The following is a 22,999-nucleotide window of genomic DNA, read 5'->3' as shown; positions in this document are numbered from 1 at the left end:
GATGTGAAAGGTTACCGTAGCAGAGATTAACATGCTATCCTTCCATTTGTCTGGACAGAACCCACCAGAATCACCATGAGGCCAACTAACACAGAGATAATTGTTGGCGAGAGCGCCGTCTTACCCTGCCAGATCGCCTCCGATCCAGCTCTGGATGTGTCTTTCTCATGGGCATTCAATGGCCAGCTCATTGACTTCCAACGAGACGGCAACCATTTCGAAAGAGTGGGCGGGGTGAGTCATGAGCGGCGTTAAACTCGGCTACTTCCTGGCTTTTCTCAGGAAATTTGGAACAGTGTGTTGGATGTGTGTTCCGTTGCCCTGCTGAGGGCTTGTTCGACACCAGCGGAGGGATGCATGCCAACATCCATTCATTCATAAATGGACCTGTGGTCCATGGAGGAGATAACGTCAGAAAGATAGAGACATCTTTAAAGATTCTGTGACATGGCCTCCTTCGGATGGCATTATCAGGGTAATCATCCGGATCCTTACCTTTTGAATTGCCCATGTGAGCTGCCAAGACTTGCACTTCTGAAGATGCATAGGTAATGTGCCATTTCCATCATGGGTCCTCACTGAAGTCTTTATGTTTTCATTCCCTTTAACTTCCAATTCTTGTAACTGAAGGGGGAATTTCCTTATCAACTCCCTTTGCTTTAATTGAATTTGCATACTTCTTTATGAGTCTTGAGCCTTGACATAATTAAGTAATGAGCCGTTTGGCATTCAGCAAGGGCAGGCCTGGCACCAGCAAGCCATCGTCTGAAAACCATAATCTCCGAATCAAAGACGATTGTGTTCACTAGAACATAAAATATAATGTCTGAAACTCCTCATCTAGTGCTGATGTCCCCAGAAAAATATGAAAACGCCAAATTCACATCTTCAGATGGGGCCGCTAATCATGTTCAGACATGCTTAGACACAAAAGGACCCAGATCTCATAGAGAGATTATCAACCTTCCTACTCAAAAGCATCTGATGAATTAATTAACATAATTAAAGCAAACCTGCCTCATCTCCTCCTTCTTGGCAGGCCTTGGCTTTGCCCTCTGTTGTGAACTCTCGTGGTTACCCAGGTGCTGTCTGACATTGCACCGAGAATAAGACACAGCAGAGCCGCCACGATAAAAGAGAGAAAGGAGAGGAGATGAAAGGGGAGGGAAATGAGAAAAGAGAGCAGGAGAGGTGGTACTTCAGCCCGCCGATGGGGAGAAGTGCCATCCGGCTCAGCGTTGCCCTGTCAGGTGCTGTAGAAAAGAGAACATCCGCAGGCGTTCATGGCCAGAAGCTGCAGGGAGGAGCTGTGATCACTGGAATCTGCTAGGACTGCGGCAGGTCTTGGCTAGATCAGGTAACCGGCTCACAAAATAAACCCCAACGTTTCTCACTGCACTGCTTTACAGCTAGTTACTGCAGTTTAAATCAAAGGGTGCATCTACACAGCGGCGTAGATGACGTGCCCGCCCTCCTTCTTTCATACCAAAGCACTGATCTTTCTTTGGGTGCTGCCGCGTTCTCCCGGTGAGTGTTTCCCAGCCAAACACTTTGCATCAGCACCCTGGCAGTCGAATCATCGGATTTGTTGCCCCCACATTGAGGTTGCAGTTCTCAGTTCTAGCTTTTATGTCATTAGTTGCGTTCAAATGATGGAAAATTCAGGAGAATTCTGATTTGGAAAGCGATTTGAGCGCTAGCCTGAATGCAAAGCAATTACACCCCCTCCTGACAAGGCCACACACAGTAGTAGCACACTCAGCCCCCTGGTATCACAACAAGTCCAAGGTTCTAGCTGGGCCTTCAATTGTGCACCCTCACAAAAGGATCCACCACCCATGTGTTGGTGTCAGGGACCATCTGATCTGGGTCCTGGCAGGAACTACGTGACAGCAGGACCGCTTATAATAGAGGAAACAAATAAACATTCTTTTCAATTAAGTTGAGTCCTTGAGGTTTTATCTCCACAACGTGAGCAAAATACTAAAGTGGGGAGTTTCTGTGTGAAATTCACTGTCAGGAGGAATAAAGAAATCAAAGCCACTTGTTTTTCTGCAGAGTGAGACAACATACGTGACCTTTTGACCTTTTGGAAGAGGAAAAGTTCATTGAGACTTTGGGTTTTACTGTGTTTATTCATGGCCACCATGACTCCTCCCTATAATAATATTTGCTCTTTCTGCTGGGAATTTTACTCATCCACTCTCTTGTTTGAGCCTGTGTAATTAGAGAATAATTAGGATTGTCTTGCCAATTAACAAGACCGTGTTTGTCTTTTGTGTCCTGTAGAGCTGGTGGCTGTTTGTGTTGGGTGGGAGGTGGGGGACGAGCTGCTGCCGGAGCCTGAAGGGCAGCCAGGAGATTTGTTTTTTGTTCAGAGGACATCTGCCATGTCTGTTTTTTCTGAAGAAATGCAAAAATCAGCGACCATAGCCATTGTGCAAAGAAATATCTCTCATTTTTAGCGCCGGACGGGAATCCAAAGTGAGACAATCGCTTATCTAAATGTTTGTTTTTCAATTGTAGAGCGTTTCAGGGGATCTGATGATTCGTAACATCCAGCTGAGCCATGGAGGAAAATACGTGTGCCTTATTGACACTGATGTAGAGAGCCTGTCCACCTCTGCCATCCTGGTGGTAAAAGGTACGAGAGCCACTTGATTTCTGGAGCGTGCCGTGTCTGTTAGAGCAGGAATAAACGGAGGCATTCAAGCATCTGAACGCGCCAAAATTGTCAAAAGAAATTGTCAGAAATACCCAAGGCTTTCTGTAAATAAATCCTGAGGCGGTGGGAAAACAAGAGAGTCCCTCAATGGCAGTCCCAGTAGCTTCTGTGGATTTGCTCTCTGCCTTCTGTGATTCTGATCGGAGTCGGGCTGCAGCAGCTCTGCTGATACTGTCTGGTAGGTTCAGCTCGCTCTCAGGGCATTTCTCCTGTTCTCATTGGTAGTCATGACCTTAACATGGCTCCCCCAGGTCCTTTAAGAAGCCAGCGTTAATCACAGAAAATGGCTAAAGTTGGCCCATTTCCTTATAAGCAAAAATGTCACGGTTATCTTTGGACTAATTGAGCAGTCGTGCGGACACGAGAAACAAGGGAAACTCTTTTATTCGCCGCGCTGCCGTCTGCACCCACGTAGCTCCTTTCATTTCCCCATAAAAGATCCTACCCGGTGTCCCCGGACAGTAGCCGTGCTTCGTTATCGTTCCTCAGTCCAGCACATCACTCATGCAGTGCCAATCCCCCTGCTTGCACAAATCAAGGATGCAGCCTTTAATTAAAGGGAAAGGATCGGCCTTGAAGTGTAACGCGCCTCAAACGGCTTTATGAGTTCCATGACGGTAGACCGAACACCTCGCGTTAATCCTCTCCATTACATGATTGAACAAGGTCCTCCAGGTCCTCCGGACAAGGTAACAGTGGAGGAGATCACAGACAGCACTGCCCAGCTCTCCTGGACCCCTGGAAGGGATAATGGCAGCCCCATCACTGGTTACATCATCCAGGCCCGGACCCCCTTCACCGTAGGCTGGCAGGCTGTAGACACAGGTGACGTGGGTCAGACCAGTTTAGTAATCAAACAGGCTCTGATCTGTACATGTGTTTTTCGCTTGATATTCTAAAGAAAAGTCTCCTCTCTACAGTGCCAGAGGTGATCAATGGTAACCTGCTGACAGCTACAGTGGTGGGGCTGAATGCCTGGGTGGAGTACGAGTTCCGGGTGGTGGCTCGCAACACCGTCGGCCTCGGAGAGCCCAGTCCAGCCTCAACCAAGACCCGAACAGAGGATTCCAGTATGTGAAGTTAAAACAAAAAGACACGAAGCAGTGCATCTATATAAATCTGCAATGATGAATTTCAGTGTATGTGGTGTGTGCACATGTCCCACATCAGATTATTGTGGTTGATGGGTTAAACTAAAAGTTGTTAATAATCCAGTATCGACTGCTGAAATCCCACCATTAATCCTGCCATTGATCCTCTGCCTGGCATTTTCTCCTGGCTGCCTCCAGCCTAAAACCTTTAATTTCAGGTGACTAATGTTGTCTGACGGCGCTCCGCTAAAGTGCGTGAGGTGGAAAAACACACTTGCAGTCGCTGAACAACAATTTCCTGCAACATTTGCTGATGTGTCCAGTGGACTTCTTCCATGTCCTCTGCTACGTGGTTGACCTAAATGTCAATAGCAAAACGCTGCTCTCCACTTGTTTAATGCACATTTAAAGGATACCAGCCCTTCCCTAAGCTCTGGAAGGCTTGTGTTTGCACAGAGATAGATTTCCAGGGTGTGAACTTGAAGATGGAGCCTGTAGAATTCACACTTCAGACGTGTCGTCAAGCTTTTCCAACTTTTCCTAATTACACCGTTTGGTGTTTTACCCCTCAGTTCCTGATACGGCTCCTACCGATGTGGGAGGTGGAGGTGGCACAAAATCCGAACTAGTGATAACATGGGAGGTAAGTCATCTGACATATTTTACTGTCCTCTCCTCAACCGAGTAATGGTTTTGCTTAATTGTGCAGAATCGAAAGGAGCGATTTTACGATCCGCATTAAAGCGGTGCGGCTATTCTCCCTCCAAAAGTTGGGAGAAAAGCTAGAGCTTTTTCTGCTGCTTTTATGCACCCGTGCAGGATTAAAAGGCTGAAGTCAGAGGTGATGAGTGTTTACAGGGAGAGAACCGTAAATGAGATGCTGGGTGGCCTCAGAGCAGCCCAGGCTGAAGCTACAGCACAGACGGGCGTGTCTGCTTCTTCGTCTGTATGCATTTTAATATCACTGTAGTTTTGTGTTTTGCTCCCAGCCTGTTCCTGAGGAATTGCAGAACGGAGACGGCTTCGGCTACATCATCGCGTTCAGGCCTCTGGGTTTGGTCACGTGGACGCGAGCGGCCATCTCCACGCCTGGAATAGGCCGCTACGTCTTTCGTAACGACACCATCCCAGCCTTCTCGCCTTTCGAAGTGAAAGTGGGGGCCTATAATAACCGAGGCGAGGGGCCTTTCAGCTCGATCGCCACCGTGTACTCAGCAGAGGAAGGTACGAGACAGAGGACTTTGGAGCAGCCACGATCACAGCCCTGTTAATGTTCTTATTCCCATCCCCCACTCAAGCTCAGAATGTCAATTTGATACAAGCTATCATGCTGTTAGATTACGGGAAATCCTGGCAGACACTTGCCCCACCGTGCTGTCAGAGACGTATTCTGTTAATTGAGTTTGGTGGGCAGATATTCTTGTCTTATGTCAGTCACAGAGCCCATTAAAAGAGAGTTGGGAAAACAGCTTTTTGCTTAAACTACAGGTCTATTCAGCAGCTTCCCTCTATCGCTGTGTGTGTGTGTGTGTGTGTGTGTGTGTGTGTGTGTGTGTGTGTGTGTGTGTGTGTGTGTGTGTGTGTGTGTGTGTGTGGAGTTCTCTCACTGCTTCTCAATCTCAACAGTCCCCAGCGTCGCTCCTAAGAGGGTTAGAACCAGAAGTGTGTCTGCAGTGCAAATTGAAGTGATTTGGGAAGCTCTGCCTGCACTTCCTGAAAGAGTGCTTGGATATGAGGTGAGGTTTGACTCTGAAGAGAAATTAATTTTATTTTTCGATCCACTAAACACGTGGAAATTCAGCTCTATCTTGCTCTTTTTTTTAATCAGATTTTCTGCTCTGTGTTCTCCACCCGACTTTGATTTCAAACAACTCTATATACTGCAGCAGCAGCGAGCTACAATAGTAAAATAAATCCCCTCATTCTTTCACAGTTTTTCTTTGGTTTTCTGTCAGTATCTGTCACCTCTGGCCCTCAGCTCTGCGGTTGCCATAGCGCTGGCAACAATGTTCTTGTGAACACAGTTTATTTCCCCAAAACCAGAATCTGAAATGTTCAGCGCCAGTGTTGATGTAGAACAACTAGAATTGTTGCTTGGACTGGAATCAGCCTTTAAGTGAATGTGATATGGCTTCAGTTCAACGCATTCAGCATCATTCAATTAATGACGGGCTGAATCCAGGCACGGCCGTTAATTGATAACTAATTAGAATTTATCGACTCCAGTTTCATGTAGCTTAATACCAGACACATGAATATTAAATATGACCTTAAGCAAGCAGAAAATTAGTGCGTTTGCTTAATCAAATACCTTTGCACCTACATGCATGTGTTCAAGGAAAGGAGACTCAATATCAGTCTGCTTGGAGATGTGAATCATTTTGCAATTATCTCTAACCTCGTCACATTTAATATCAAGTTTCTGCAGCGAACCAACAGGTTGTTTTTCATACAGAAGGGCAGAAGCAATCATAAAATCCCGCTGGAGCCGTTGTCACGTGGCGCTCTGACGCCCCTTTATATGGGTTTGTGAGAAAATATAATATGCATCACCTCCCGCTCAGGTCCCGCCTGTAATTCAAACAGGCTTCGGAATTCCCGATGAGATACGAGCTGCAATAATGCCGTGAAAGGCACCCCCACCTGAGTGATTATAGCCCTCAAGGCGACACTGTTTTCACTCTGCCCCCAAGGTTGTGTACTGGGAGGACGACACCAAGCCTGACACCGTTGGCAAAGTGCGCATTTCTGGAAACTACACGGTGGTTAACATCACAGGACTGAAAGCGAGCACAGTGTACTACCTATCTGTGGCTGCTTTCAATACCGCTGGCCCCGGGCCACAGTCGGTGCCCATCAACTCCACCACAAAGGAACCACGTGAGTCCATCCCAGAGGGGCATTGAAATCATCTCTAAATGGTTCTTATTCATGAGCCACGTCCGTCTCTCGGGCGACGCTGCGTCAGCTGCTACATGATAGGCGTAGCTTTTTGTTTCAGCTTTGCTGGTTGTTCTCAGCAAATTTAATCTGACAAGAGAGCTTTCCTATTACCTCAAATAATTCCGGAGATAAATGTGTGAGTCAAGGGGATAATATGATGAAGTGCGCCGTTATCTGTATGTGTTCAACTGGCTAAATCAACCGTGCCCGTATCTGTACTAAACACGGGCGGGATTACACCAGTACCTGGCATTTGTTTTGCAGCACTACGCAAAAACTCAAAAAAAAAAGTTCAAGCTGTTTCAAGAGAAGAATGCTTGAGAAAAACTACTCTCACAGATAGACGCTGTCTTTATTTTACTCATTCTAGCCCCAGATCGGGCTCCACACAACATACAATGGACAATGATTGGCTCCACACTGTCCCTGCACTGGGATCCTGTCATAGCTATGGAAACAGAGTCAAAGGTCACTGGCTACCTGGTGAGTGCCAGTTTATAGCAAATGTTTCCTTTACAGTCGAGGTTGGTGATTTTGCACAAGCATATTTATGTTTCTCTCCTGTCTCAGGTGCTCCTGAAAAAGAATCACTACAACGACGTCACCGCTCTGTTCACCAACAAAACCGCCGTGGAGCTCACCCTCAACGCCAACGCCAACTATCTGATTCAGGTCAAAGCCATGAGTGAAGGCGGGGAAGGCGTGGGCAGCGAACCCATCCACATCCACAAACTGAGTGAGTTCCCTCTTGTCTTCCTTTAATGTCCTTTTCTTCTGACCATAGATAAAGTATGCAAGAATAAATAATAATGGGCCGTAAAAACATTTCATTTAGCCTTCACCCCCCCCCAGTAATTGACTCTATGGGGTTCAAGAAAAGCGACCTTTTTAGAAATGCATGCCCGGTGTCATCCATCTCTGCCATTGGGTTATTATTCCTTGTTGACTGGCTGCCTGGTGCTGCAGCATATAAAGCAGTTCTCTGCTCTCTCCTTGTTGCTGTGCAAATTGTCAGGCGGCCCGGTCTGCACTCTCTTATATGAACTGATAGAAAATGTACCTTCGCCTAACTCTTATATAGCATCTCCTGTTCAAACCCAGTAATAAACTATCAAAGCCATAAAAAAAATGCAAGTGGCCTTTGATTTATGAGGAATTCCAGGAAGCGGAGTGCATCGGGAAGCTGACTGCAGCCTTTAATTGGAATGCTGCCTCTGCTTTTGCTGCAGGTATGGGAGCGAGGGGTTCCGGAGCCGTCGCCCTCAAGCCCGTACCGCACATTTCATTGCCCCTCGTCGGCGCGCTGCTCTGCTTCCTCCACTGAGAGCTACTCAGACCCAGAGAGGACCCCCCCCCCCCGACCCCCCTGATCCCTTCACTCAGCCTGTCCTGTGGTAACTGCACAAGGCCTGGGCTTCAGTGGCAGCGCTGGAGAAGATGGGAAAGGACTGAGTTCCACCAAATTCTTAAAGGGACCAACAGTTTAAGTACCCTCAGAAAGAAATGTGATCATTTGCAACCGTGGTATGGTTATTTTTCCCAACGTCATAAGCTTAGACCTTAAAATGTCGTTATGGCTTTTTTTTATCAGCATCTTTAAAGATACTGCTGCCTTAAACTCATTTTCCAGTTCTAGTTCACACCAAAGTATGTGTCAGGCGCTGCATGCTGTCAATTCCTCAATCCTATAATAGTTTACAGTATGCTCCCCTTCCTTGGCTCAGCTCGATTGAGGAGCATCGGCAAATCGCATATATGATCAATATCTGGGGACTAACGGACCGAGCGACGCCAGGACGGTTCCACAAGTTACAGCAAAGGTGCCCCGGAACAAACCCTTCAGTAATAATGTTGTATCAGGCAGTTTCATCACTTTTTTCAAATTAAAATCATTTAAAATGATCTTTAATGATGATTATAATGAGTTAATTATAATTAATAACATTGTAATTAGCGCTAATGCATCCTGGGCTGGGCTGCTTTGTCTGAACCTCAAACAAGTGTGGTAATATTCAGTATCCAGATACAACATTGTTATAAAACCCCCTTTTATAGGCTGTTCTCTCAAACATTAGCAGATTCACAGGTTTGATTCGATCAGAAAGAGCTTCAGGTCATACAGCAGCTTTGCAGCTTTTGCCAAATGACACATTTCTTGAAAGCTTACAAGTTCTTTAGGGAATTTTTGGGGTTTTGTTTTTTAGATCAGATCTGAAAGACGCACAGCAAACGGATCAACTGTGCCTCAGCCCTACTGATCTCTGTGCACTGAGGTGATATTCGCTACGCTCCTGTCGATGTTTCCGAGCTGAAAGCGTCTACTTCCTCTTGATCCTCTAAATAATAAATGCCTTTAACTGTAACTGTCGGGAAAGGGCAGGGAACTGTTGCTACTAAACCATGATCCCAGGCGTACTGCTCCTCTTCTCCAGTTGGACGACCCGTGTTCCAGACGTGTGCATCTTATCACAGGATGACGCACCAGACGGCAGCCCAGGTGAGCAGGTGGTCCGGTGTGTAACGGATAACAGTGCCTTCGCTTCCAGCTCGCGTCACTCCATCCCCTTTTAAACGGCTTACAATAAAGATCCAGGTCGTCAACTTCAACGTGGAGGAATTATTTAGAGTCATTGGCAGGAATGTAAAGATGTGCCATCATTACACTTTAATCCGAGCGCTGAGGCATCCGGAAAACTGCATCGGATGCAGGAACTGTTGCGTAATGAGCAGTTCGGGCTTTGGGATAACTTCTGAGTCCTGGCTGGAAATGGAACAAAAGTCACAGCTGTGATTTTACTCTCCCCCCATCATCGTGTATAATACACGTGGCAGAGGAACTCTGCTCATCCGCTGCGGGATGTGCTTCCCATTTGTTCTTTCGTGCGGATGAGGAGCCTGTCAGAAGCCGCCCAGGAAAGATCCGAGCTGCATTACAGGAGCCCGGAGAAGCAGGTGGCCGTGAGTGGCTGCAGGGGAGTGGACTGACTCACGTTACTGTGCCTTTGCCGAACACAGGCCTGCGCAGGTGATGAGCTCATGCGCCGCCGTCTCTCCTCTGAGTTTTGCACTAAACCGCGCCCCCACCCCCTCCCCAGCCACCCCCCCCCTCCCCCCACCACTCCCCTACAAAGTCGAATGAAAGCACAAGGAAGTGATGCAAGGTGACTGGACGTCCTCACCTCGCCGCCTGAGCAGCTGCTCGGACCCCAGAGGCGCCGTAAAAGGAGCGCCGGCCGACGTAATCAGGCTGTCCTATCTGCTCTTTCAGCGCTCCCATCCAGCTCTACGCTCACTGATTAGACTATTGCCGAGCAGCCAATGGCGTATTGATTTCCCTCCCCATTATTACGGCTGTCACAATCCACCTGCCAGATTGACTGATGGCCATTTCTTATTCCACTTTTTCCGCCGTGCAGCCGTCCCCGATGTCCTCCACGACTTTAAATGCGCGTCAAGAACATAATCGGAATTTCTTTTCAGTTTTTTGCTGGTATTGTTATGGGTGATGGAGCTGTATTTCTTTTTCAGATTTTTTTTTTTTTTGCTAGTATTCAGTGGTGTTGTTAAGGCTGAACTGGAGCGACGACCTGGAAGTTCACTGTTAAGTTAGATGACAAATGCAGCCTCTGTACAGCTGATTTGCCCCTGAAAAGCTCTGCTGTATATTTCCTCATGGCTGCATCTAAAGCCCAGTTACACTGTCTCAGAGCAGCTGGGAAGCATTTCTCCTGCTCTTTTTTCTTCTTTTGCTAATAAAACATCTGTTTCCTTTCCTATCTCAACCTGAGATGACATGTATTGCAACAAGAACCTACAAGAACTGTCACGTTCTCATGGATCCATCGTCATCATCATCGCCGTGTATCAGCTGGGACGCGTGACTGTGTATCACAACTGAATATTTCCTTCTGGTGTAATTGGGCTCTGAGTCATTCGGCGTGTGCAAATATGTGATCTAAGTGGTGTTTTTCTTTCTTTTAGTATCCAAGGGTAACATAATCTCGAGGTAGACTTATAGATGATTAATTTACAATGTGTGACAGGTGATTAGCATTTTCTTACATGCAGTAGTTGTAAAACAGCTTAATTTTTCATGTTCATAAAAGAAAGCAAATCTGTGCTGTCTGGCCTTGTGCATTTAGAAATGTTATAAAGTACAATCGAAAAGATGGAAGTGGAGCCAACAAACGCGAGAGCGTGGTGTCACTCGTGTTGGAATCCTCAAGGTCGGTCGTCTTGAAATGGCTTCTCCGGTTGTTGTTGTCGTTGTTGCTAGAATGGAGTGTTTCTGGTGCGGTGTAAATAGCTTCAGTATATTTTTCAGACTCGCCCATCGAAGACAAACGTATTGCTTTTAAATAGTGTTGTTCTCCGACTTTAATACTGGTGTATTAATCAATGATCTCTGTGAGATACTGACATGTAGAAGGGCATTTTCATATTGAAAAGTAACTGTTTTGTCTTGTATACTAAAACTGTGCATGTTCATCGTTTGTGGATTTGTGTTGTTGTTGTTTTGTTTTTGGCTTTGGTTTTTTTTCTAAAACTATGATTAATAAAACAGCCTATTCCAGCCAGCGGCCCGTCTTCTGGTTTCTTTTGTCACTGACACCAGGTTTCAGGTCCAGCTGGGAGGAGACGATTGTCTGAACCCACGTTGGCAAACTTTCACACAAATCTTTAAAGGAAAAATAAAGTCTTTGAAACGGCATCGCCGCGCTCTTAAATCGTTCTTGCGGGACAGTTATTGGGGTTTCATAGAGTGCATGAAGGTAAATCTAGACGGGCCCGGAGCGACAAGTCCATTTTTAACAGATGAAACCTTTTAGAGGCACATTAGATACGATATTATTACATGACCTATAAGCAATAACTGGATTATGGGCTTTAAAGCACTACAGGAGTGTCCACACAGACACTTAAATGCTACAATTTAGCACAAATTTGCTCATTTCCATTAAAACAATGCAGATGCGAGTGAAGCCACAAATGTCCAGCTCCAATAAACGAATGCATAACTCAGATTTCATATTTGGTAGAGGGTGTTTCAATCTTGACCAGAGTTCCTTCCTCAGATGTTTCTGTTAAAGTTACTTTAATTCTTTAATTCCTATGTGCCATATCAGTGAAGTATCCTATAAATGAAGCCTTTTTTATTAGTGCACTTGTGGCAGTTAAAGAACTTTCAAGGTTTTTTCTCATTTATGGGGTTTTTGCTAAACAGGAGCGGAAGCGTTTCAGTGTTTCCCACTTTTCACTGAATCTGAACCTTTTCAAAGTGACCTTGAACGTTGTCGCTTCTTTCAGCTCAAACTTTTGTCCAGTGTTGATCTGCATCATTTGGCTTTTACAGCAGGTTTACTACACCTGAAGTATTACTGATGAATCAATTTTTGACATTTCTGTTTTCATTATGGCCTCATCCCTTTTGTGCACCTGAGATTTCTTTTTTTCCATTAGAGATCAAGAATCTGACCTTCTGCCCACGTTCTGATGTTTGAAAGGGGAAATACTGGAAAACACAACACTGAGCCTCACAATTCATATGAAAAGGCAGGCTAATTAAATGAACTATTCAACTAATTATTTATAACATGTATTGGATGAAATGTCTTGAACGCCATTGGGACTTCAAGCGTCGGTGACCTTCCTGTGTCGCAGTCAGTTGAGTAGAAAGATTATTACACTGTTGCACGCTGGCATGAAGAGTTAGACGGACTTTACAAAAAAGAGCAGATGCTTTGGTCATGAAAATCCGATCTCGGCAGAACTCGACTGGATTTGAGACGCCTGAGGCAAGTTGTGCATCATTATGAACCAGCCACTCATGGATTTCTTTTCAAACATCACAGCACCTCCTTAACATTGTCCCTGGGCATTATAAATGCTCCCTCAGCATTTACTAATTAGCAGGGCGCAGCGGTCTTACAGATGACGAAGAAAGGGACACAAAAGGGAGCGTTGTAAATGAATCACAGGGTTTTATTAATGAGGGTGCATCTACCTTGTGTGACCACAGAGCAGCGCGAAAAAGAGTGATCAGAGGCGGGGGCCATTTATCACTGTGGAGACTGCAGAGAGGGAGAGCAGCACAGAGCAGAGCAGAGCGAGGATGTCTTTAATAAGGCTGTGCGTCAAAACAAGAAAGTCATTATCTAAAATAGCATAATTATTCAGGTCTGATATGGGCCGCCTTTATGAAGGCTCCCATTGCTCAAAATTCAAATTAAGAGTGAGTGGCTGGATCAGAATTGTGTGAAATGCTCAGCATGTCCTGAGATTACACCTGTTGTCAGCATCTCAATAATGAAACCGGGGACAAGGACGGAAAATTCATGGCAGGGAATCAAAGAACCGGACTGATGATGCTAAAAAGGTGGGACGAGCAAAGCAAAGTAACGGGAGGAGAGCCCTTCAACGGCCCGTCTGCCTGGGGTCAGTATGTTAAAGCAGGGGTCCGGGGGTTGCCCTGGATCCGCGTCCTTCCCTGCGACAGTGCTACAGAGGCACCCTTAGACAAATCTGTGAAGGCTGAGATCTCAAATGTTGCAGCTTGTTGATACTGCTGGTGCACCAGATTCCCAATAACACCACTCAGGCCTGCACAGAAATAAAGCCTCAAGACAGGATTGATTTTCCATCGCGGGTGCATGAGCAGACACAACTGTTATTACTCCGAGAGGTGGTGTTCTCACCTCCGTTGGTGTGTGGGCTCCTTTCTGTGCCGGATTAACCAAACACAAGCCAACAAACACCCCTGAATTTTTAACTCGTACCCGAGGCTGATCCAGTGGAGTGCCTGTAGAACTCCAGCACGCCTGTGAAGACGGATCAGTTTTTAATGGGAATCAGCAACGTCTTCTTCCTGGACGTCACAACATCTTCGACCAGCCGCTCCGGATCTCCCTGAGCTTGGCAGGACGAGCTCACGGTTCCTCTAAAGCGACGCTCGGTCAAACGTTGGGTGCGGAGGGCGAAGGAAGGCAGCCGTGTCCGGCGGTTCCTCCGCTTGGCTTCAGAACCAGGGACGAGTCCTCGGGACAGAAATCCGGGACGGATAAATCAGTGTTTTCAGGGCGCTGCTGGACATTTTACTGAGGCAGAACGCGATTGTCTGTGAAGGAAAGGCAGATGTTATCGTGTTTCCAGTGTTTGGGAAAGATTGAAACAAGATGACAGCTTTTCTCTTTCCTCAACAAGCCGTTTCAGAGAGGTTTCCACTTCAGACGCTGCTCTAGTCGGCACAATCTGAACTGAGAAATCAAATGAGGATTGTTTTTCCCTCCCCCGGTCTGTCATTGAGCTGACCTCGATGCGAGCATTTAACCCCCATTTGCCCCCGTAATGCTGTGGTCAACAGCTCCTGGCTGCTGGGGGAACTGAGTGGGCAGAATGGCGTCCTCCATCTCCACACGGATCAAAACGAGTTCAGCATCTCAGCGTTAACATTCAGCTTCCAATAGATGACCTCGAGCTGATAAATTGATTTATTCAAGCTAAGAAATGCAAATAGAAAGATTTGAATGTTAACAAGAAGCTCTTTAACCTTCTGTGAAGTTCCAGAATGGCCCAGCAGATTCAAACGTGCAGGATTAAAGACTGAACTCTGCATTTACTTTGGGGGATATATTGTCTTGAAAGGGAGGAGGCAGAGTCTCAATAGCAATTTGGGACACTATAGCTGGAGATGATAATAATAAGAACGGAATTCAGTGAAATTAAAAGTGCTTTCTGATGATGTCAGTGTCAAGGCAAACTGGGGAGAGAAGATTGCAGTTCAATCAGCACAACCTTCGCTGGCCAAACATTCTGCTTTCTCCTTTGAGAACTGAAAGTACCGACTGGAAAAGTCCCCATTCAAGCACTTTTTCTTCTGTTGCTGCTTCAGCAGCTGCCACTGGGTCCAGTCAGACCAGCCCAGATCAATAGGAGAACTAAAATGGGACACGGTTGCCCATAATTAGACCTGTACCACGTTCTTGGAGGGTTTCCCATCATGACAGTAATATAATTAGTTCTTAGGAGTAAATGAGATCTAGTCATCCTGATCTTCAGGTCTTCTGCACCAGTTTAGCTCCCACTGAGATCCAGTCAGAAACCTGTCAGGAGTCCCGAGTGGTCCCCCCCCCCTCCTTCAGTTTCCTGACTCTCCCCCGCTGGGCGAGCAAGGCACACCTGAGACTGATCTCCTGTCATCACCCACACCTGCCGTTCTTCTCCTTAAACGCCGATTCAGAGTAGGTCCAGCTCCGCAGCACATTAGCAGCCATTTAACGAGAAAACTTTATCAAACTTTTGCAGCTTCACTTTCTACACTCGAGTGCTTGACTCCAGAAAATGGAGCATTAAACATTGATGATATAGAACATATAAAATGAATAAGACACGTCTTCACAGGCACGAGGAGAAGCACATTTCACTTTTTACCACAGCCTGATCCTGCTTTCACACCTGTTTGGTGACTCGTGCACCTTCAACTTTATAAACACGTCCCAACAGATCTGTCTTCCTGACATCTATTCTTTCTCTTTCCACCTGTAGGAGGTTCCTAAGTGGGTTTTTTGGAAGCTTGGCCACCTAGAAATCAATCTAGGTGTGCGTGTTGCAGTGGAAGCTAGCGGTGGAGAGGCAGCAGAGGTCCGTTTGGCCATAAATCCATGCACTGGCTCCACGTGCATTGTGAGGCAGTGAGTAATCATGTAAAGAGCAGTAACCTATTTGCAGGACAGTAAATATGTTGCGCGTTCATCCACCACGGTTGCTTTCCCGGATATTACGGAGCGGCTGAGTTGGCCTGACGACCGGGTGCCACGGTCGTTAAGCATCACAGCCTCCGCAGGATGTTCAGCTTGGTGCCAGTAGGAGACTCTGCAGACGGTGACTGGGCTTTTAAAGAGGCGTGAGCTGAGCAGCGTGCATGAAATCAGGGTGGATGACATACGGTTCACATGTTAACGTGGTATTTTTCTGGAGCAGCCTGGGGGAAATAAAACGTGTATTTAAACTTTAGTTTGTAGAACCAGCCAGCACCGGTTAGCATGCTGTTCTGATAAATCTAATTTCTTGTTTTTCTTCATATTCTCTTCCAGGCATGGTTGTGCAGCGCACTGTAAGTTTGTGATGTCTCAGTGTTGCCCCGAGGTTTCTCCACCACCGAGGTGCCAATCATGGAGCCGGACTTTAATGAGCTCTGACACCGGGCACCAGAAATCCCCCCCCGTCCTGATGCAGGATCCCTGTTTCCTCGTTACGGCTGCATTAAGGCCGGGCCTGGATTATGTCTGCTTTGCTGAAAACAAAGTTAAATACACTCGCAGGACGTCTGTCTCGACTTTGTGCTGAGGAGGATGCGGGGGCTTCATTCTTGGAAGGCGTCTGTCAGGATTTGCAGTTTCAGCACATATCAATCATTCCTGCTGGGACGAGCGTTCATCCAGCAGGAGCTCACACACACTCGTACATAGACGACGGCGTCTGGTTAACTTTCTACAAACCTCCTGTTTTTAAAAACAGATTCTCAAGGCAGCGACGTTCTGTGTTAATTTCCTTGCACACAGTGAGAATTCATGCGCGACTGAACTGCTGCGGAAAGCACTCCAGCAATTATTGGTGCCAATACGGTGTGATGGGGAGGCAGGGCAGGTCGATCGTTGCTAATCTAGTTCATAGCGAGGTGGCTCTCCTGTGGCTTCCCCTGATGGGTCGCCAGTGTTTCACGGCCGGCTCTGGATTTAGCGAGGCCTGTCGGTGCAAGAGAATGTGAATTACGGCTCAATGTTCCTCGACAGTGCTGAGCTGGTGGCTTCATCTGTTCTGACAGGCTCTTGACTGTGTGTGATGATGAGAGACAGCTCCGGGTTGGCACTCAGCACCGGCTCTTCAGCTGACAATGTGAATTATGGAGACCCGAAGGAGCACGAGCATACATCAGCAGACCCTTCGCTCCCATTAATCCTTCCCTCAAAGGTCCCACTGCCGAGACCCCAAACACAGCTCAGCACGGCGCGGGCGGGCTGAAACAAATGGAGCTAAAAGGCTCAGGTGCTTCTGTTCCGGCAGCACGAATTCATCATGCACGCGGAGCGTCGCTGTCCAGGATGTTGCCATGCAGATATATGGCTCTTCTGCTCGCTCCAAACTCTTCCCATGATGAACCGCTCGATTAGGATTCACTCTGAGTGACTTAAATAGGAGTCTGAAAGCATGGGGGAGGTCTCCGAACCCCTTTGGTAAGAAAGTTGTAGCTTCTGGGGGGGGGGGTTCTTGTAATCAGAATGAAACGCATCGATGCATTTTCTATTAATGAGTTGGAGAATAGAAGCTGGAACTCTTAATGTGCTTATTGATCCAGCAAGTCAATTCTATAACCAGCATAAAAATAACAAAAACAAAAGCGCCGCAGCATCAGTGTTGCTCTTATACAAAGATACAGAAGCCTTTGTCCTGGAAAGACACATTAGAACAGACGGAGCTCTAAATTAGGCTAAAAATGGGAGATTCAGAGAGGGAGGAGGAGCTTTTGCTGAAGGTTCTGTCCCTCTTCTACCTCCTTTACTCATGCTAATGTGCTTCACCTGCGCACAATCTGCCTTTTGTCCACTGTCTTGTATTTCCAGTCTTTTGCGTCACAGCCTGTGACGCAAAAGACTCAAGTGGATTTTGTTTAGTTTTTGTCCGCTGTTCTTTAATGTATTTTTGTTTTTCGCTCTGCTGGTTTCTGGCCAAACCTTCCTGTGCTTTTTTTTTTTTTTTGGCACGTAGACACATGAAAATCGAGCTAATTTAATGAATTTAGCCACAACAGCAGCGTCAGGGTTTCTGCCTCTGAACGTTCTTCTGCTTTAACTGCAGCGGGTCACCTCCAGGCCGCTCCAGAACCTTCATCACATCAAATATAAACAGGGGAAACTGACACGGAAGCGCATCATTTCAGAACCCAAACACGAGTACGGACATGACAATTGAGCCGTTCTCTTGAACTGACAAAGCTTATTAACTTCCTGACTAATCCTCCTCACACACTCATGCACCACCCGGGCTGAACAGTCCCGTACACTCTCAAAGAGACAATAGAATTGTTGTGCTTGTTTCCTCCTCTGATGCTTCTGCCAAGTTCACATGCCCACACACACGATCCACTGCCAACGACACCCCCTCCCTCGCCCTCCCTCTCCACCCGCCACCGCAAACCGCCGGCCTATGACACCTTTAAGTGCCCGAAGGCATCGGAAAGGCAAAATTGGACGCACTATAATTAGAAATGAAAAGCTAATTGTTGGGTGCTGAGGCGATTCTGAACATGGAGCGCATGAAAAGACCGTTTAAAAACCGTTAAATCTAATGGTACTAATTTCCAATACTGGGAAGATATTGGCATCTGGCAACAGTAAATCTGTCCAGCGAGGGGCTGGGAGTGCACGGCAAGAGACTATCCTGTTGCACGCATGCTGCCAGCTAATCTGGTTAGTTAGAAAGAGCAGTCTCCACGGTTGGCATGTCGCGCACGGTGAACGCAGCACGCAGAGAATGTTGCTGAATGGATCCATTTCACCTTCTGGACGTTTGTATGTGTCGATAGAGATCTTTGCTAGACGCTAATGAAGGTTGAGATTGATTTTACTTTCCGGGCACGCTGGATTTTCCTGGACATCGCGTTGAGACATTCCAGCAGTAAATTGTATAGCGTTGCACTGATGCACGCGATTGTGCACATAATTCCTGGGTGACTGGAATTGAGATGAAGTGAAATGTTTTCCACTGAAGTTTTGCTTTGAATCCCAATTTTAGCTGCTAAAATGCGACCGAGCGCCTGGTATAAACACACAATCATCAGAAACCAGGTATTTATTTCTTTATTTGCCTTTATTGTGGTGGCTTTGATTTAAATGGATGCTCTCTTCTCTTCACTTGTGATCAGTTCAACAGGATTCAGCAGCAGCAAGGACACATCATTGAACTGACAGCTCCATCTTGGAGCGAGCTAAAGCGTCTCCCCACCATTCGCGCAGCTCTCCGCGCGTCTCATTTGATTATTTTAGCAACAGTCACGTTTATTTCAGCACGTCGCCGCCACTGTTCACGATCCGACCCTGCTCTGGAGATGCTCCAGGACTCAGACACTGGGGGTTATTTACCTCCCGCCTGGAGACCTTCGGACTGGGAGACTTCCAGGTGAAACTGCATCTGAAGCACTCTCAGGTAGCAACAGCAGCAGCCGCAGCAGCACCGGCTCAGCCCGCCCGGGGCTGCGGATGATGCCTACAGCCTTGGCCACATAATATGAATCCCTGTGGCCTCAATCATGCAGCTCAGAAGAATCATTACCACTGTAGCAGAGGTCCAAGGAGCGACAATCCCGAGTGCGACTCCCGTGTGTGACGCTTCTCGCTCCTTCTCATTCCTGCTTTGCTGTTGTTAACGCGGTGCTGCTGAGCTATTAGAAACGGAGCCATTTGATGTCATCTGTGTGGCATTTTGCCTGTGCAAGGTTTCTTTTTTGAGCCGCCTCGACCCCTCCCCTCCTGACATATTCACATCCCCAGCGCCAGATTCAACCGCGACGCTGCTGCTGAACTGGGGACCTTGTGAGCTGCAGGACCACCTGATGCTTCCCGTCATCCTTCAGCTCAGTTCTCGTGCGTTTTCTCTGCATTTCTCAAATGTTTGCTTCACAAGTGACACTCAGACTTAACACTGCGCGCTCCCTAATGGCTTTTTCCCTCAATTTTTGCCCCCTTATTGCCGCAGCCGGGGAGGAGAGAAGGCTTTTGGCATTCTGCGTGTTTTGAAATGGACCAGAAAGGAGCGTGTTTTTTTTTTAGAGGGCCTCTCCTCCCCCATTAGCAAACACTGCTGTTGTCACCCGGAGCTGCTGGACCCTTGCTGAGCTCAGAGTACAGACATGGTCTGGTGATCAGAACAGCTCGGTCATCACAATTCCTGCAGTGCAAAGAGCCTCCGTCCCGTGGTATCAGCCCCCACCTCCCTCACCTCGAGTATCCTCTAATAGCTCTCCATTTGATGTGTGGAAGCACAGCCTGTGGTAGACCACAAAGCATTGAATCATTGTGTGCTGATGGAACTCTCAACACAGCGAGCACGTCTGTGGAGGACCAGCAATGACTGCAGATGAGACAGGATTCTCCATGGTGATCGCTTTTACCAGACAGCCAGAACAGCATTGTGGGTGGTGGACAGAGCGGCGGCGGCGGCGGCGGCGACCAACGACACGTTTCTCAAGATTCATTTCACATTTCTGGGCAGGCACAGGTGGGAGCTAGCAAATAGGATTGGAAGGGATTTACGTCCATGGCTGTAAAAGGATAACGGCACGAAGGGCTCCATTTAGTAATTTAGCTACAGAAAGTCAGACTGAATGATTGATATTTCCTCTTTTAATCTTCCCCGGCCGCCACCGGTCTCCACTGACACCTGAGGTGAGCTCTTCCACCGTCTCACTTCGGTTTCCATCAAAGAACGCCGACAGGCAACACTCTCCGGCCGACGAGGAGGTGACTTCCAACAACATCCGCCCCGACCAGCGGTCAGTTTGAAGTTTGTCTTCTTTAGAGCTGGAGAAGCGTGTTTGAAAACAGCCTGAACCATCATCCTGTTAAGTGAAGCAAGGATTCTTCTCCTGAATGTGCCGTGACCATGAGAGCAACTCAACACTTAAACTGGACCTTTGGCACGCTGAAGCTGTTCCCAGGAGTCCACGCCAGACGCACAGACTATAAAGATTTTCTTCTCATCAAGGCCTCATCGGGGACAATGCTCAGAGCTCGCGACCCTGCGGGGCCTCACTCCAGGAGGATCTGATTGGACCGAGGAGAGTCGTCGGTGAACGGTGAACGCGCGTGTGCAGCTCCGCTAATGAGTTCAAGTTCATAAACACACCTCCTGTGTGTGAGAGAGGCCTGTATATGAATACACTCCCTGTTCCTTAGCTCTTCCATATGACTCCTGACCCCCGTGACCTTCTGACGGCTTTACTCCACAGTTCTGCTGCTGTTCTTTAAAAAAGTGCCAAAGTAATTGTATACTCTTTTGAGGTGTAACAGCCTGTGGAGAAAAAAAAATTCAATCTCCCTTTGGTGCACTTCATAGCAGCGAGACAGTTTCTCCCGGGGTGATGAATGGCTCGCTTTAAGTAACCAAGGTGGAAAAATCCCGTTTTAGTTCTCCGAGCAGGTTTTGACACTGATGATCATTCACTCCTACTCTCTGGGTTAGTATCTCTCTGCCACTGCTTTAGGCTGCTTCTTCTCCATCTGCCAAAGCAAACGTCAGAGGATGCCATTAGAAAGTGGAGGTTAGCGCTCTCAGATCCAGCGCAGGTCAGCCACCATTTCCAAACACTCGCTAGCGCTCCACTGACTAGCATAGCGTGAAATAGCTCGATTATACGCTCTTTAACTCGACGATCATTATTCTTTTATGCTCCTGGGTTTGATATGCAGGTGCCGCACTTGTTTAACGGTGTGAAAGTTGGCGATTGAAGGTATTTTAGCAGTAGTTCAAAATTATGTTGAATGTACAAATCGTGTTGAAACGGGAAGACGCAGGACGTCTCGTTTGAAACTGGATAAAAGTAACAAATAACAGCTTCTGTCTGATTCGCTGGACAACTGAATCCAAAGTCTCGTTATGAAGCGGCTGGGCACACCCGATGAACATGATTCTCAGCTCCTGATCACATCAGCAGTCTGCCTAATGGTCAATCATTGTCTCTTTTTATGTTTAGGAATCGACAGTGTGATCCACAGACAGAGCTGTGGTGTATTTATTGAATCACCCGGCCTCAGCGTCCCAATCAATACCTGGATTTATGAGCCAGTCTGCAACATATTTTATCCTCAACTCCTGCCTGGAGGACACTTGGTGAAATCTATTCCTCTGATCAGACATAATTCACATTGGGTATTGGTTAATTTACTTGTAATTGAGGCGCAGGATAAAGACAATTAATTCATTAATTAATTAACGTCTGACTTATGCACATGGAAGCAACCTTCCTCTGTCAAAACGGTGAAAAGTTTTCAGCTTCTTCCTAAAACGAACTTGTTTACTGTTGCCCGGTATTTACCTTTGACCTTCGGCTGGACTGATCGATAAAGTTTTAGGAAAATATGCAGCTTATCTTGATCCATATCTCTAATATGTTTACACGCCATTCAAATACATCCGAATTAGCATCAGCTAGCCTGAGAGCAGAGCAGCCTTCTCTCCTCTGACAGGTGCTTTCGCATGATCCGATTTTCTGTCCTCCCGCTCCACTCACTCTCCACCATTACCACCCACTCCTGCGAAGAGTGTGTGTTGCAGCCCCTCCCTCGCTGTGTGTGGGTGTGTGTGTGAGTGTGTGTGCACTCACACACTCACTACTATAGCTATTCACGTCTGCACATTGATTTTATGTCTTCCCCTGTCCTGCAACAAAAACATTTTGCTCTGCTGCACAGCTTTAATAGAGAGATGCATATCCATCAATATGACTGTGCACTGGACCAGGAGAAACACGCCAAAACTGCTCGTGTGTCGTCTGATTTCTGGAGATGTGTTAGAAGCGTCTCACCCAGGGAAGGTTCGGACGGATGGAGAGGACGGCCAAAGAGCGATCGTCCACTACCAACCCCCCCTTTGTTCAGTAGAAGCTCTGGAAGACCCACTCCTGCACGGCTCAACCCCTGAACCAGCACTTCCTGTTGTAACAGCACCGTTACATCATCGTCTGCTCATGTCACGGACAGTTAAATCTATGCCTGCATTCCCAAGAGACGCTGTTAGCGTGCCCACCTGCCACACACCATCGGCTACAGTGAGCTGGCTCAGGTCCGTGTCGGCTCCCAGCTTCTAAATGGGTGGATTCAGAGGAACTCTGAGGAACGGTCATTGCTCCATCTCTGCTGACCTTCCCCGCGTGCCGCACGGCTGTCACCTCTGGCGGTGCCACAGCTGTCCTAACACTGGCTGAACTTGAATTAATTCAGCAGCAAACAAGGTCGTGGTGGAATAATGTGGGCATGTCACACTGCGGCTAACTGGTCACCACCCCCCTAAAGGAGAACGACGGCAGGCGTTCAGCACAAAGCGTGGCTTTTTCTCTGCGCAAGGCTGGACTCACAAGAGCTTCATCTTCACGTCACGACATCCGTGCACGTGGCCAGAGCAGCACAACCTTTGTGCCACTGCAGCTACTGTCCATAAATACAACAGCCTGGAGAGATTCATCTGAAAATAA

General features: G+C 47.2%; 1 protein-coding gene across 1 annotated transcript in view; it reads left to right on the top strand.

The window, feature by feature from the left end:
• cntn3b (contactin 3b) overlaps window positions 1-11,336 on the top strand; it is a 35,674-nt gene extending 24,338 nt beyond the window's left edge. The window contains exons 13-23 of the mRNA XM_057030453.1: window positions 59-234; window positions 2,527-2,644; window positions 3,392-3,550; window positions 3,646-3,795; window positions 4,389-4,459; window positions 4,806-5,040; window positions 5,443-5,552; window positions 6,510-6,696; window positions 7,130-7,242; window positions 7,330-7,495; window positions 7,989-11,336. Of these exons, the coding sequence (XP_056886433.1) occupies window positions 59-234; window positions 2,527-2,644; window positions 3,392-3,550; window positions 3,646-3,795; window positions 4,389-4,459; window positions 4,806-5,040; window positions 5,443-5,552; window positions 6,510-6,696; window positions 7,130-7,242; window positions 7,330-7,495; window positions 7,989-8,083 (1,580 nt within the window). The 3' untranslated portion in view covers window positions 8,084-11,336. The remainder of the gene's footprint in view (window positions 1-58; window positions 235-2,526; window positions 2,645-3,391; window positions 3,551-3,645; window positions 3,796-4,388; window positions 4,460-4,805; window positions 5,041-5,442; window positions 5,553-6,509; window positions 6,697-7,129; window positions 7,243-7,329; window positions 7,496-7,988) is intronic.
• Window positions 11,337-22,999: the final 11,663 nt, after the last annotated feature.

This window comes from Takifugu flavidus, chromosome 4 (assembly GCF_003711565.1).
Source record: "Takifugu flavidus isolate HTHZ2018 chromosome 4, ASM371156v2, whole genome shotgun sequence".
Taxonomy (NCBI): domain Eukaryota; kingdom Metazoa; phylum Chordata; class Actinopteri; order Tetraodontiformes; family Tetraodontidae; genus Takifugu; species Takifugu flavidus.
Note: the sequence above shows the minus strand (reverse complement) of the source record. Positions and strands in the feature narration are given on the sequence as shown.